Source organism: Zootoca vivipara, chromosome Z1, assembly GCF_965207765.1.
Source record: "Zootoca vivipara chromosome Z1, rZooViv2.hap1.1, whole genome shotgun sequence".
NCBI classification, from domain to species: Eukaryota; Metazoa; Chordata; class Lepidosauria; order Squamata; family Lacertidae; genus Zootoca; species Zootoca vivipara.
Window position 1 is genome coordinate 65,599,017 of NC_142583.1, and position 15,183 is coordinate 65,614,199.

Genomic DNA, 15,183 nt, shown 5'->3' on the forward strand with positions numbered 1-15,183 from the left:
TGTGCCAGAGAGCAGTCCAGACTCAGAGGCTGGAGAGGAGGCAGACCAGGAGACAGAGATGAGGCAGGCTGCTGGAAAAACCAGGGAGTCTTCCCCTCCTGCTGCAACCAGCTCCTCCCCCCCCCCTACTTGTCTCCCAGAAAACACAGAGAAACGAAGAGGGCAGAGCAAAGAGAGGCAAGACAAAGGAGCCTTAGGCTGCTGGGAAAGGAACCTGGGGAGGAGCCTCACTGAAGCAAGACCTGAGCCACTGTGCTCACTGTGCAGATCCTGTTTTGCTCATAAAGAGTTAACTCCAGCTTGCTTGGTGTGATTTACTGCTGGCTTGCTCCTGTCAGTTATGCACATTTGTGACATTTCACTTACTTTGCATAATGTAGTCTGCAATTCGTAATGAGTTATGCAAGGAGTTGTGCAGGACAAAACTGGAAATCTTGTTCCACTACCCCTGTGGTGTCTTGAGACCTTAGCAGACATTAAACCACATATTTTCAAGCATATTTTGCACTTCGATGTATATTCTCAGGAAGATGGATGCTATGCCCAATACCACATTCTGGATTGTAGTTTTCTTCCGTTTCTGTACAATGATAACCTACACAGAGGCCTGATTATGCATGTATGCTCTTCAATTGATGCTGAAATAATTCCATATCTCATCTGCTAACAGGTTCTTCTACTCTGTATTATTGTACGCTGCTCAGGTTGATATACTTGAGCTGCCAGTTTCGCAACCAGAAGTTGCCTGTAGGTGTTAACAGTGAAATAATGCAAATGATAGGTGAAAAGGGAGGAGTTTTTTATAGAAAGTATCATTAAGGAGTTTTCCCTGCACATCTGGTTTCCTGACTCTTAAATCTAACGCACTTCATTATTACATACTGTACTCTTACACAGAATTAAGTCACACAAAACTCAGCTGGAACTTTTCTGAATACTGTAAAGATGACTAAGATTTATCTGTGGTCTTCTTTGCCCCCTTTGGACTAGCATAAGGCATCGAGGTCAGTTAGTGGCTATGAAAACAGCCTCTGAGCCAGGCCTTTGTCTTCTCAATAAAGTTCCCCTTTGTGAAAATGGTTCCACTGCCACCCACAAAGAATTGCTGCTCTCAACTGTGTTAAAAGAACTGTAACTTTAAGCATGTGTACTCGAGTTTGCTTTTTCCTCCCCCCCCCCATTCCTTTTTCCTTGTGTGTCACGTCTTTTCAGATTGCAAGACTTGAGAGCAAGGGCCGTCTAAATACCGATTTCTGTATGCCATCTTTTGTCCAAACAATGGGGTATAACTTCTGTAAGTAGATAAATAAGAAGTAGTTGGCAGCAATAATATTAAAAGGGACAGGACACACATGGCAGATGGCGAGGCTGAGGCAACAAAGAGAGGGGCTTGTCTAAAACTACCTAATAAAAGTGGCTGAGATATTATTTGGATTAGGTACTTCATAGCTCCTAGTCTTAAGCACTATATTATATATTGAGAATATAGGCACCCCCTGTATTCCGGGCCCGCACGCGTAAGTGAAATTGCATAAAGTGGGGTGCACCCTCTAAACACCTTTTAAACGCCCTCTCTGCCACTCTCCAATTCATACCAAAAATACCGTCTCCAAAAAATATCCACAACTAGAATTGAAGCTCTGGGGCCAGCAGGAGGCTGGAGGATGTACAGGGAAGTGGCTGCTGAGCTACCCTGCACATCAGCTATTAGGCGGGGAGGCTGAGCAGCGTAAACAAATCCCAGTGTGCCTCTGGTCTCTTTGGGGCTTCCTCCGCCCACAATGACATCCTCTTCGGGCTCCGGGGAAGATTTCCTTGCAAACAAAGAGGACTCTCCAGCGCTCTCTCTCTCTCTCTCTCTCTCTCGCCATTTCCAGCTTTGAATCAAATTATTTTATGATTTCCCAGCGTCCTGCATATATGTGGTTGTGCACGTAAGTGGGTGGGGGGGAACGCCTGTATAAGAACCATGCTGGGTCCTCCCAAAGGCCTAGCTAGTTCAGCATTCTGTTCTCATAGTGACCAACCAGATGCCTATGGGAAACCTACAAGTTTTACATCAGTGTTTGCTTTTCTTGTTTAGTAGAGACTGAGCTGAGCACAAGGCACTCCTGTGATAAGGGATGCAATGTGCGGAGGATTTATATTCGTGTCTCTTCACATGTATGCTGAACTCATTATCTATTCTATCTGTACCTCTGCCTCATCAAAACAGCAATTTAAAAAATGAAGAGACTTGCACAAACCCTTTCCACACTGCAGTTGGAGCCTGGATGTGGCATGTGGATACATGTTTGTGAATAAAACCTCTAACGTCGCGCCTTCAGATGTCGGTATCTGGCTGCCAGCAATCTCACCCACATATTAAAGAGTGACTCTCCCAGGCTGCAACACGAAATAAGTCTGCAAGCTTGGAAATGTTCACTTGCCAACAAGGTGCATCAAACTTAGTGGAGCAGACATCCAATGAAAAATGCGCACTAGAGTCTGGCTCTACTTATTTCATGCAGCACACACCGGTTGCAAGGGTGAGTTAGGCGCAGGAAGCAACATGCTAAAAAATGGCAATGTAAAGGCCTTTTATTTCAAAAGAAAACAAGACATAAGCCGTTTTGGTTCTGCTAATCTCAGAATATTTATTAGGGGAGCTTATCCTAGTGCTGAACAATTCTGTTGAGCAAAATTAATATCCAGACAGGATTTATGGCGACAACTGAGAACAGGTGCGCCATGCACATATAAAATTATCCCATGCTGCCTTCATCCTTCTTGAGTGCTCTATTGGAAGGCAATGTCAGCTCCATTGGTGACGTGGGCTTTTCCTAGCATTGGGACTTCTGGACTCCCTCAGGAGGTGGTAGACTCTCCTTCCTTGGAGTTTTTTTGAGGTTGGATAGTCATCTGTTGGGACGTGGGTGACGCTGTGGTCTAAACAACAGAGCCTAGGACTTGCTGATCAGAAGGTTGGTGGTTCGAATCCCCGCGACAGGGTGAGCTCCCGTTGCTCGGTCCCAGCTCCTGCCAACCGAAAGCATGTCAAAGTGCAAATAGATAAATAGGTACCGCTCCAGCGGGAAGGTAAACGGTGTTTCCATGCGCTGCTCTGGTTCGCCAGAAGCGACTTAGTCATGCTGGCCACATGACCCGGAAAAACTGTCTGCAGATAAATGTCAGCTCCCTCGGCCTGTAAAGCGAGATGAGCACCGCAACCCAAGAGTCGTTCGTGACTGGACTTAATGGTCAGGGGTCCTTTACCTTTTTAGTCAACTGTCATGGATGATTTAGTTGAGATTCCTGCATTGCAGGGGGTTGGACTAGATGACCCTCGGGATCCCTTCCAACTCTGTGATTCGTAATGCTTGCACTGTTGAGTTGCCAGCCCTGCCTGAATATTCTGGATCCCCTGAGGCACCAACTACAGAGACACTACTTAAGACTTAAAAAAATAATACATCACATTGAATTCTATTCTTGAACTCAGGGGTGCTACCCCTGCACAAATCGCTTACCACTCCTGCCCCCAAAGCAACCCCCCCCATCCCTTGTCACACCCCGCTAAACCCCACACACTACTGGCCCATTAGGCCAGGGGTGGGGAACACTTTTTGGCTCCCACCCCATAGGCCAAACTTGACAGCCGGGCAGGGCAACCCACAGGTCTATCATTTGACATAACTTCAATGTTGCTTGACTGGCAGGTGGGTTGCCTAAATCCCAACATCGCTTTGAAAGCACGGGGAGGGTTGAAAACCCTGCCCTGTGCTGATCCGGTCAACCTTTTGCCCTCCTCTTTCTTTTGCTTTGCCCCCCCCCATGGCAGAGGTGCAAAGGAGTGCCAAGACCAAAGCCCCCAGTGCCCATTGGAACTCACCAAGCCTCTCGCCCCACAGAGCTTCTCCCATGAGTGTCATGGGCCAGGAATTGGCTTCACCTGCTGAGCAGCAGCCTGAAAGAGCAGAAGGCAAAGTGACTCCACCTCCTGCTGATCAGCCTTCTTGCTCCTGATGAGAACCAGCTGGCTCCAGCTTTTGGTCAATTGCTGGAAAAACATCCTTTGTCGTTCCTGGCCAGACCTTGTTGCTTCTTGGTTCTCGTGACCTTGGACCCTCAGCTTCCTTGACCCCTGGATCGTCTGGCTACGTGAACTCAGACACTCCTGACCTTAGGACTGGACCTTGTAATGAAAATCCTGGAGGGACTGAAATGTGGAGTGGAGTTAGTGGGGGGGGGGATAGGCAGGAAGAGGGGGGAGCAAAGGACTGGAAGTGGAAGTGGGAAAGAACTGGTGTGGGGTGAAAACTTTAGTTTAAGGTTATTTTTTTGGTTGATGAATGACGGTTTCTGAATCTTGGCCTGTTAAAGGATATGCTGATCCAAATGGGGGAAGGGACATTGGGAGGGGGGAAGGAGAGAGTTTTAAAAGTTTAGGGTTAAGAGTTTTCTGGAGGGAGCAGAAGAATGGCTGAGGAAATATGTTAGAGTTTATTTTTAATATTTTTAGTGATCAGACAGGTGTTTGGGTAGAGAACTGCCTGTCTCCCTCTCTTTACTCTTTGCATCCAGTGGCAGGGGGTGTTTGGAGGGGAGGGGGAGGGGGAGGGGTGGAAGGAAACCCAGATAAAAAAATGGAACCTTTTGACTGCTGAACCCCTCGGGTCACCCTAGTGGCAGGAGGGGACTCGGAGGGGGAGCAGCATGAAGAAGGAGGAGGATTAAGTTAATATGATAAGAATAAGATTTTGAATTAGAAAAGAAAACCCGCCATAATAAATTGAAGAAGTTAGGAATTCCAGGAGGAAGAGAACCGGGGAAGCCACAAGCAAACTGTTAAGAGAATAAGACTTAGAATTTATATTTTTTTTTCTTTTTCTTTTTTCCTGTTTTTTTTCTTCTTGTTGTTAATTAAAGTGTTATATTGGAGAATTAGCTGGGGGACAAACCAAACCCCAGAGATCCTCCGCCCCTGTCCTCTCAGTGGCAGGGGGGGGAGGAGGGGGGAGGAGGGAGGGGGGAGGTCAAACCCAGCTTAAAATGGACCCCTTTGTTTCCCAATGCCCATGGGTATCACTGGTGGCAGAAGTGGTCTTGTGGGTGGAGGGTAAATGAAGGGACTGAGCTTATTTTGTATGTTTTGTATGTTTTGTTTCTTTAAAAATCAATAAAAATTATTATATATATATAAAAAAGGACTGGACCTTGTATACGGACTCTGCCTCCAGGCAAGTACCTCCCCTGAGACTTGGCTGGCTTCTCTTTATATATATATTTATTTATTTATTAAAAACTTTTTTATAGAAAAGAAGAAAAACAATAACATATCTTACCATACTCAAACATTCAAAACATACACACAAGAAAAAAGAAAGAAAAAAATATCTACAAATCAGAATAATCATTAAATCTAACAATTTCACTCATGGACTTCCTCGTGCCCCCTGTTTAGCGATTCATTGCGTATCCTTTCTTGCAGGTTCTATTCATATTTTATATCCATAATTACCATTATTTCCCTTTCTTTACACTTTAACATCCATTATATAATTCTAATCTAAATTTTAAAAATATCTCCCTTAATTCTCAACCTGCAACATACACAATTGCTTATCTTTCTCTTCATATATCAATTTTACAATATTTTTTTTTAATAATATATTCTAAATTTCTTCCATTCTTCCTCCGTCTTCTCCTCTCCCCGGTCGCGTAGTCTTCCGGTCAGCTCAGCAAGTTCCATATGGTCCAACATTTTCATTTGCCATTCCTCTACTGTAGGTGTCTTCGGTGTCTTCCGGTATTTTAGACCTGGCTGGCTTCTCCCTCCACTGAGCTTAGCCGTGGTTGGCAGCACCAGAGGGTCACAGAGGAGAGGACTATTGATGGCTAGCAGCTATGACGGCCGTGCTCTGCCTCCACAGTCGGGAGGCAGCCATGCTTCTGAATGCCCGTTGCTGTAAGCCACAGTAGGGGAGAGCGCTCTTGTTCTTGAATCCTGCTTGTGGGTTTCCCACAGGCATCTGGGTGGCCACGGTGAGAACAGGATGCTGGACTAGATGAACCGCTGATCCAACAAGCTCTTCTTTTTACGAGGGGGAGGAAGAAGGCACAGACAGGTGTGTCCAGGCACACCACACAAGAACAGTCACGACAGGTTGTGGCTGCTCTGTCCTGCTCTCCCACAACCCACCACTTCCTTCATGGTTGTCCTCCTCTGCCGAGGCTGAAATGGCATCACCAGACAGGTGGGCAGTAGGGCAGGGTGGTTGCTAACAGTCAGCTCTGGCCTGACATAACTATTCAGCTAAAACTATTAAGCAGCTAAAAAAGCCAATGCAATTCTGGGCTGCATCAATAGGAGTACAGTATAGCATCTATATCTAGGGAAGTAATAGTACCACTGTATTCTGCTCTGGTCAGACCTCACCTGGAGTACTGTATCCAGTTCTGGGCACCACAGTTCAAGAAGGATACTGACAAGCTGGAACGTGTCCAGAGGAGGGCAACCAAAATGGTCAAAGGCCTGGAAACGATGCCTTATGAGGAACGGCTTAGGGAGCTGGGTATGTTTAGCCTGGAGAAGAGAAGGTTAAGGGGTGATATGATAGCCATGTTCAAATATATGAAAGGATGTCATATGGAGGAGGGAGAAAGGTTGTTTTCTGCTGCTCCAGAGAAGCGGACATGGAGCAATGGATTCAAACTTCAAGAAAGAAGATTCCACCTAAACATTAGGAAGAACTTCCTGACAGTAAGAGCTGTTCGGCAGTGGAATTTGCTACCAAGGAGTGTGGTGGAGTCTCCTTCTTTGGAGGTCTTTAAGCAGAGGCCTGACAGGCATATGTCAAGAATGCTTTGATGGCGTTTCCTGCTCGCCAGGGGGTTGGACTGGATGGCCCTTGTGGTCTCTTCCAACTCTACGATTCTATTCTATGATTTAAAAGATGGTTATTTTTCAGGATGGAAAATGAACAGCAGGGAGATGGATAGAAAACAAATCAGCAGGAAGATGGTTTGACTTATTTCCTCCTCCTACCTCCCCCATCTCTGTCCCGTGTTTTAAATTTACTCTGTAACAATTAATGGTTAATCAATAAACAACAGACAGGTATTTTATTGGTCGTGGCTGTCCTGTTTTTGTATATCAGCTATGGCTCATATACGCTAAACAGACAGGCCATGTCTTTTCTCTCTATTATCTCTTACCCCTGTCTAGGACTATCATTGCATTCAGCCATTTGGCTCCATTTCTGCTGCTAAAAAGACAATTTACATCTGTTTGGGGGTATTTTAATGGTTGCAGAGGACACAGGAGCCTTACATTTCTTTGCCTGAATGTTTGCGATCTGCAACAATAGCAGATACTGATACAGAAGTTCAAGAGATGGGGTGAGGCAAGACAGACAACCTTTGAACAGGAGATATGACAAGGCCACAGCAATTTGCGGAAATTTTGTATGGTTTCCAGAAAAGAGCTTGCTCAGTTTTTTTTCTTCACAATGGGGGAAAATCACTCTGCTACGCAAAGAGGCAGACAAATGTTTCTCCTGGGTCTTGTGAATGCTTTCGTATAAGCTTATATTGATCTGTTCTTGTATCACTTTCCTCACAAGTGGGAAAGCATCTAATGTCAGGTGGGGTCTGAGTGGGAAAATGTCAGAAAGCAAAAAGCCCTTGCCTCTGCTTCCTCCAACATTTTCATCTCCCAAATGTCTGCCTTTTGGTTTATGTTTCAAAACCCAGAGGAATAATCACAGGACTGCCTAATAGGGTTCCTTCTCCAAAAGCAAACCATCCTGGACCCTACAATCGGCTGGTGAGATCTTTTTGTTGGTGCCCCACTGGTGTTGACAGATCTGCAAATACCTGTTCTATAAACAATACAAGAAGTTCCTGCTGGATCAGGCCAGAGGCCCACCTTATTTTTAATTTTATGTCGAATAAGCTGCTTTTAACATTGTGTAACATGGTTTTTGAATATTAATGCTGTATTGTAATACTTTAGTTTCAACCAACCTGGGAACCTATGGTGCAGGGTCACCATTTATAATTTTTAAACATTGCATTTTCAAATAAAGTATCTTATGGGCTGTCACATGGAAGATGGAACAAGCTTGTTTTCTCCTGCTCTGGAGGGGAGGACCTGAACCAATGGCTTCAAGTTACAAGAAAGCAGATTCCAACCAAATACCAGGTGGAACTTTAAGCAAAGGTTGAGATTCCTGCATTTTAGGGGGTAGGACTAGATGACCCTTGGGATCCCTTCCAACCCTATCATGCAGTGATTCTATGAAATAACAGTCCAGTACCGGGGCCAGATTTAGGTTTGATGAGCCCCTAAGCTACTGAAGACAATGGGGCCCTTTATATGTCCAGCTGTCCTTTTGTCAACAACAAATTGTCACTGTTTTTTGTGTTGAGTATATGCTATATGGTAATATATGGACCTAATACAGGGGTCCCCAGACTTACCGGGCTTCGGGCCGGTGCCCGCCGCGCCGATTGCGCGGCGGGCCGGAGAGCAGGGGAGTGCGCACGCAGCGGGCCAGAGGGCGGGGGAGTGCGCGCCCGTGCGCATGCGCGCACGGTCGGAAAAATCGTCGAAAATCGCTTGCGCGCATGCGTATGGGCCTCCCCCGACCCGGAAGTGCATCGGAAATGACCTCTTCTGGGTCGGGAGAGGCCCATACGCATGCGCACAAAGGATTTTCGGTGATTTTTTGCCGATTTTGAAGATCGCCTCCGCGCCGCGCGCCGTAAGAGCGGGCGGCGGCAGCGGGCGTCGTTGCGGGCCGGATTGGGAGGCTGATTGGGCCGCATCCGGCCCGGGGGCCGTAGTCTGGGGACCCCTGACCTAATAGGTATCTAAAGCCATTTGCACATAACAAATAGGAGCCTACACAACACAAAACACTGTTGCTGTATGTAGATTTTATCTTATATTTTGGAAATGTACATTGTTGTTGTTTTTTCTTTAACCGGGGGGGGGGGCTAAGCTATAGCTTGTTTAACTTCTATGTAAATCCGGCACTGTCCAGTACTCTGTTTCTCACAGTGGCCAACCAGGTGTTCCTTCGGGAAGCCTGCGAGCAGGACTTGAGCGCAACAGCGTCTCTCCCCACTTGGGACACTGCCAGCAAGAGAGAAGAATCTGCAAAAGATCAATCTGCCAAAATTGAAAATCAGGGCTCTGCAAAGAAACAAAGCACAAGGGAAAGTGCAGGCCATCGCCGGCAGCGCAGATAGCGGAAGAGCCTGCGTGACTAATCCGGCCAGTGCTTTCCTTGGATAGGAAAGCAAGCCACGGGGCCTGGCCGGCGGTGAATAGCCAGGCCGCTTCGTTGCTTCCCTACCAGCTGACCGCCGCGCCCAGCGCTGAGCTCATCCCGGGCAGGCGCACGAGCCAGCGCGCCTTGGGGAGCCGGGGCGCCTCGCTGTGTCGTTGCCTTTTGGGGGAAACCGAAACCGAAGCGCGTCGCTCCGCCCCAAAACAGCCGCCCCGCAGGACCCGGCTTCCTTTCCTCCGCCTTCTCGGGACGAGGGAGGCGCTTCGCCGGGAGGCAGCGCTTGGTCGGACCTCGGCTGGGAGCGCCCACTGGGAAGGGCGCGGAGCCAGGTCGCCTTCTCCGCCCGGCGCATTTACGCAGCGCCCTCGCCCCGGCCTAGCCGCTCGCTCGCCCCCCTCTCGCCCGTCTCGCCGCCATGAGGAAGCTCTGCCTGGGCACGGTGGGCGTGCTGTCCATGACCCTGCTCATCGCCAGCGTCGCCCTGCTCGTGGCCCGCGTCTTGCAGAAAGCCGTGGAGCTGCAAGTCCGACAGGTGAGGAGCGGGCATGGCCCGAGGTGGCCTCTGCGCGCAACTGCTCTTGTTCACACGTTACGGTTAAGGAGGGTTGGGGCCTTAGGGTTGCGCTCAGGTGGCTGGGGCGAGCGAGGCGGCGGCGGGGAGGTCGTCTGAACAATCTGGGGATTGTTCTATAAGCTTTGACCTGTTGTATTTTTAAAAAAACAAAACGCGCCCTTTAAAACTTCCCTCCTCTGTTTGTCTCTCTGTGCACTTCGTCACTCTTGGGACAGAACTTTTTCCCACCATCACCTCCCATCAAACATACGGCACCGTCCCCAGGGGATTTTATTTCATTTTTTAATTGTTTGCAGGCAATAATTATGGGGAAAGACAATACATGGGGGAACACATGACTTCCCGTTAAACGTGGATGCTGTTTGTATTTATCACTTGCAGAGATGCAGGGTGTTCATTGAGTGGTAGTGAAAAGTTCACTGTATAATAGAAGGAAAGAGAGGGCAGGGAATCAACACCTCCCCAAGTTGTGCAGTTGCTTTGCTCTCTTTTTTTAGTTTAATTTTTAAATTAAATTTGTTTTACAGTTTAGAATAGTCACTTAAACAACCTTAAAATATCAATGACTTCCCTTCCTCTCTTTCCATGGTTCATTTTGCACAACATAAATCCCTGCATATTTTATTTAAACTAAACCATTCAGTATTCCATTATTATATCCATCAAAACTTATTTACACTGTTGAATGTATCGTAATGCTGCCCATGTTTTCAAATAAACACAATTTTCCTCCATATATCCAATAAACACTTTCCAATCTTCTTTAAACGTGTGTTCTTCCTGTTCTCTTATTCTGTGTTAGGTCCGCAAGCTGCACACATTCCATCAGTTTAAGTTGATAGTCTTCTTTAGTTGGGACTTCACTTGTTTTCCGTTTTTGGGCTAACAAAATACGAGCCGCGGTAGTGGCATACATAAATAACCTTTTCCAACACCTGGGAATTTCCATCTGAGTTATTCCCAACAAAAAGGACCCTGGTGGGATTTTTTTGGAAAAGTACTTTTAAACATTTTCCCCCCAAGCTTCTTAATTCTTATTAAATATGTATAAAACGATGGCGCTAGGAAACCAAAACAACTCGGGAATGGATCTTTGCATTTTCATCACAAGCATTGTGTCTCCCTTTGTTGCGACAGCAGCTCCTTCCCCTTATGCATGGCCTAAATTAAATCAGTCAGCTCTTGGAACCCAATATTTCTGTGATGGAATCCCTGCTCCTCAAAGCTAACGCCACTTGGGTTGCACAACATGTGCCTTCCTTGGTTTTTCGTCACAGTTGCCCAACACTTGATGACTGGCAGGTAATGGTGTGAACTCACGGCACTGAAAAAGTTCTATGTTCAAAGCGGTGCCAGATGCTGTTGAAGGATCTTGGCCAGGCATAGGCAAACTCCGGCCCTCCAGATGTTTGGGAGTACACTTCCCATCATCCCTGACCACTGGTCCTGTTAGCTAGGGATGATTGGAATTGTAGTCCCAAACATCTGGAGGGCTGGAGTTTGCCTATGCCTGATCCTGGCCCTGGTGGTTAAGCTGTGATAGCGTCCTTTTTATGACTCATGGCCACCTTGTGGTTGATTGACATACATGTGTGAATTGCCCCTGAGTGTTAGGGTACTTGGCGGTGAGCGAACAGCAGTTGGCACATGCTCAGAGGCAGTATGTTCACGTAACATACTGTAGTTCTGTTCCATAGATCTGGTTTGGTGGTTTCCAGTGTGAACTCTGAAGGGGGGGGAGTCCTGATCAGCTTTCTTCACGGCCATGAACTCATCGCCATTATGAGAGAAGAATCACTGAATCGTAGGGGTGGAAGGGACCCCAAGGTTCATTTAGTCCAAGCCCCTACAGTGCAGGAATCTTTTGCCCAACATGAGGCTCGAACCCATGACCCTGAGATTAAAAGTCTCATGATTTGTTAACTGAGGTAGCATAGTTTATTATACAGAAACAAGAGAGGTTTCTCATAGAGGTTTGCAGTCTTAAATGCATGAGATAAACAGAACTGGGAAATGCTCAGCAGTGGTTTGGGAGGAGAGGTAATATATACAGTAATTAATCTAGGAGTCAGGGAAGGGAATCGTAAATGCCAAATAGAATACTGAGAAGGAAACACATTAAGTAATTTCAAAGACAAAAAAGGGGCCACTGGCCAGATATTTAGAGGGAGAGAGTTTGTTTAAGCAACAAGATTTATATACTGCTTAATCAAAATAGCCTTTAAGCAGCTCACGGGTTTCCCACAAGCATCTGGTTGGCCACTCTGAGAACAGGATGCGGGAATAGGTGGCCGCTGGCCTGATCCAGCAGGTCTCTTATGTTCTTGCACATCTCTCTCCTGATGAGAGGCTACTCCTGGATGACAGGTACTTTCTGTCGGCCCTCTTTTATTTACCATAAGAACAACTCGCCATTCCAGAGTTGTTGTAAAAGTCCGTAATCTAATACCTGAGCAATACTTTGAACTCTTAGGGCAAGAGCTAAAGGTAAAGGTACCCCTGACCGTTAGGTCCAGTCATGTCCGACTCTGGGGTTGCAGTGCTCATCTCGCTGTATAGGCCAAAGGAGCCGGCATTTGTCTGCAGACAGCTTCCGGGTCATGTGGCCAGCATGACTAAGCCGCTTCTGGCAAACCAGAGCAGCGCACGCAGGGCAAGAGCTAGATACAGTGGGACCTCGACTTACGAATTCAATCCGTTCCGAATGCACACTCGTAGGTCGAAAACTTCGTAAGTCGAGTTTCCCATAGGAATGCATTGGAAACAGAAAAATTCGTAAGTCAAGGAAACCACATCTAGCCGCGAACGGGTTTTCCGTTCGGATGTCGGAAAAATCATAAGCGCGCGGCCACTTTTTCCGCTCGTAACTCGAAAACGTCGGATGTCAAATAGCTTGTAAGTCGAGGTCCCACTGTAAGTATTAAACTTGTGTCAGTGTATGTTGCTAAGCTCTTATACAAAATACATGTGTTTATGTATCTGTTGGTGTAGTCAGGGGTTGGGAACCCCTGGGGGTCCTCTGTTTGGCCCCTGGAACTCACCCCAGGCCACCCCTTTCAGCAGCCCCGATCCTCACCCTTCTGGAGTGCTTCTGCCAGGCATAAGTCCTTGAACTTTTGAGAATGCTGCTTGCTTGCTTACTGAATGAATGGATGAAGAGGTTCCTGTGTGTACATGTAAGAGCTCTAGATTTTTGCCCGGCTGTAATGTGGGCTGCTATGCGAATGGAAGAGCCTCCTCCTCTTTTACCTGTGACCCTTTTAGCAGGCCCTGTAAGGTTCCTCGTGAGGAAATGCAGGCTATGGGCTGGAAAGGTCTTTCTCTCCCCCCCCCCTCCCAGTGTACGAAGCAGCAGTATGAGCAAGCACCTAAACTTGAAACAAGGGGTGTGGTATGAGTGGGTGAGATTTGAGAGCCTTGAATGAGAAAGCAAAAAATTAAGAATCCCATGCCGAGCTATGAATTATTCTATATGGTTTATGCTGTGTCTGTGATGTTCCATCCTGTTCCACCATGTTACTGTTGTTTATTGTTTGCAAGCCACTTTGGGATTCATTGGTATGGAAAGAGGCGTAGAAATTTAATAAATCAAATCTCTTGTCCCAGGGTATGATCCAAAGGAACATGAGGCCACTGACTTACTGAAGCTAAGCAGGTCTGAGTCTGGTCAGTGTTTGGATGGGAGACCTTCTGAAACAGCAAACTCTGCCTCAGGTTCCATGAGGGAATAAAGGAGAGATATAAATGGAGGAGGGGGAATAGGGAGGAATTCTGACTTCTATAACCTGGCAGCCTTAAGGCCCACTGTGATCTCTGGATTGTGTGAGGCTCCCTGTGTGCGAGTGGACAATTTTACCTCTTGGCAAGAGGTTGTGCTTGGGAACTGTGGGGTTGTTGCCTTTTGAGAATGGAGGTGGCTAAAAGAAAATGGTGGGAGCCCCCGGAGGAAAATTTCATTCCCCTCCTTTTCCTTCTCTATATGTTACAAGAAAGCACTGTTTGAAATTAGCCAGGGGCCAGGCGCATTTTGCACCTGGCTTTCGACCACTTGTGACCAAGTGAAGATGCCTGGGGGCCAGGATGGCACCTGAAGTCTCCACCATCTGGAGGTGCATACCTGGGGATCCTTGGATCGGGACTGTCTTCACACGCTAGCAAGACATCCTGAATAATTTTATTTGTTATACGTATTTTATCTGAAGAATGGGAATTAATTTCTGGAACCAAAATTCCTGTGCAGCCTGAGCAGGAGGAGTCACCATTAAGAAAAAGAGGTCAGAACAGGCCGACAGATACCGATATGTGGACTGTCCCTGGATCAAGCGACTTTTCATCTTTAAGTTCTCAAAGCTCTTAACCTGGCTCAAGGTTGTCACCTGAATCAGCTGAGAGTCAATCACAGTCAGTCCATTATTTGAAAAATAGGACCTTAGAGCCATCTTGCCCCCAAGTGGCAACTAGACATTCCGTTTTGGCGACTGTACCCTTGGTTTATGAGCCATTGGGCATCTTGAGCTTCTAATACTGCTGGAAAACAATGGCAGATGAAGGCTACTGCCCTCAAGTACTGCTTGTGGGTTTCCCAGAGGCACAGAGAGGAACTGGTACCTTTTGACCACACAAACCTTTGGTCTGATCCAGAATAGCTCTTCTTGCGTTCTCAAGTGCAGCTGTGATGCAGCTGCCTCAACAGTAGCCATCTCAGGTGGGTAAGCTAGACATGTGGCCCTTTTGTCACACAATCACCATGACACAGGATTCGGCAAATATGCCTCAGAGATAATATGCAAAAACTTTCTTTGTAGCAGTGTTAGAAACTCAGATATATAAGCACTTATACAGAGTCAGACCCCTGATCCAGCTAGCTTAGGGGTCGGCAAAGTTTTTGTGGATTGGGCCGGTTCACGGTCCTGCAGACGCTGCGGTGGGTCGGGGTGTATGCGCACGCATGCATGCATGTGCAAACGCTATTTCCGGCGCTCCTTCTGGCGCGGAGGAGGCATGCACAGCTTCCCATTGGCTGCAAGAGCCGACCGAGCAGACGGCGGGGGTCCATGGGCCAGTTGTGGCCCATGGGCCTTAGGTTGCTGACCCCTGAGCTAGCTCAATACTGTCTGTTGGCTGGCTGGCTGGCTGCCGCTGGGTCTAGAGTCTCAAACAGATGTCTCTCCCAGCCCTTCCATGGAGTGCTTTTGGGACCTTCTGCATGCAAAGGAGGTGCTCTGCCCCTGGAGGGGTCTTCAAAAGGGCATCTACTTTATCTGCATGTGATTTCTGAGGCCCTCAAATGCAGTTTGAGGGCCTCAGAAAAGTGCATTTATCGAAAAGTGC

The 15,183-nt window shown here is 47.2% G+C and overlaps 2 protein-coding genes across 5 annotated transcripts in view; one reads left to right on the forward strand and one right to left on the reverse strand.

Moving 5' to 3' along the window:
* LOC118079050 (protein FAM47E) overlaps window positions 1–9,469 on the reverse strand; it is a 34,304-nt gene extending 24,835 nt beyond the window's left edge. For both annotated transcript variants that reach the window (XM_088660629.1, XM_088660627.1), the window contains exon 1: window positions 9,345–9,469. In XM_088660629.1, coding sequence (XP_088516755.1) covers window positions 9,345–9,376 — 32 coding nt within the window. In that variant the 5' untranslated portion in view covers window positions 9,377–9,469. The remainder of the gene's footprint in view (window positions 1–9,344) is intronic.
* A 50-nt stretch (window positions 9,470–9,519) lies between these two features.
* SCARB2 (scavenger receptor class B member 2) overlaps window positions 9,520–15,183 on the forward strand; it is a 40,717-nt gene continuing 35,053 nt past the window's right edge. For all 3 annotated transcript variants that reach the window (XR_015947815.1, XM_060278371.2, XM_035103057.3), the window contains exon 1: window positions 9,520–9,810. Coding sequence is in view for 2 of the 3 variants with exons in the window: in XM_060278371.2 (XP_060134354.1) it covers window positions 9,694–9,810 (117 nt within the window). In the remaining variant the exon portion in view is untranslated. The remainder of the gene's footprint in view (window positions 9,811–15,183) is intronic.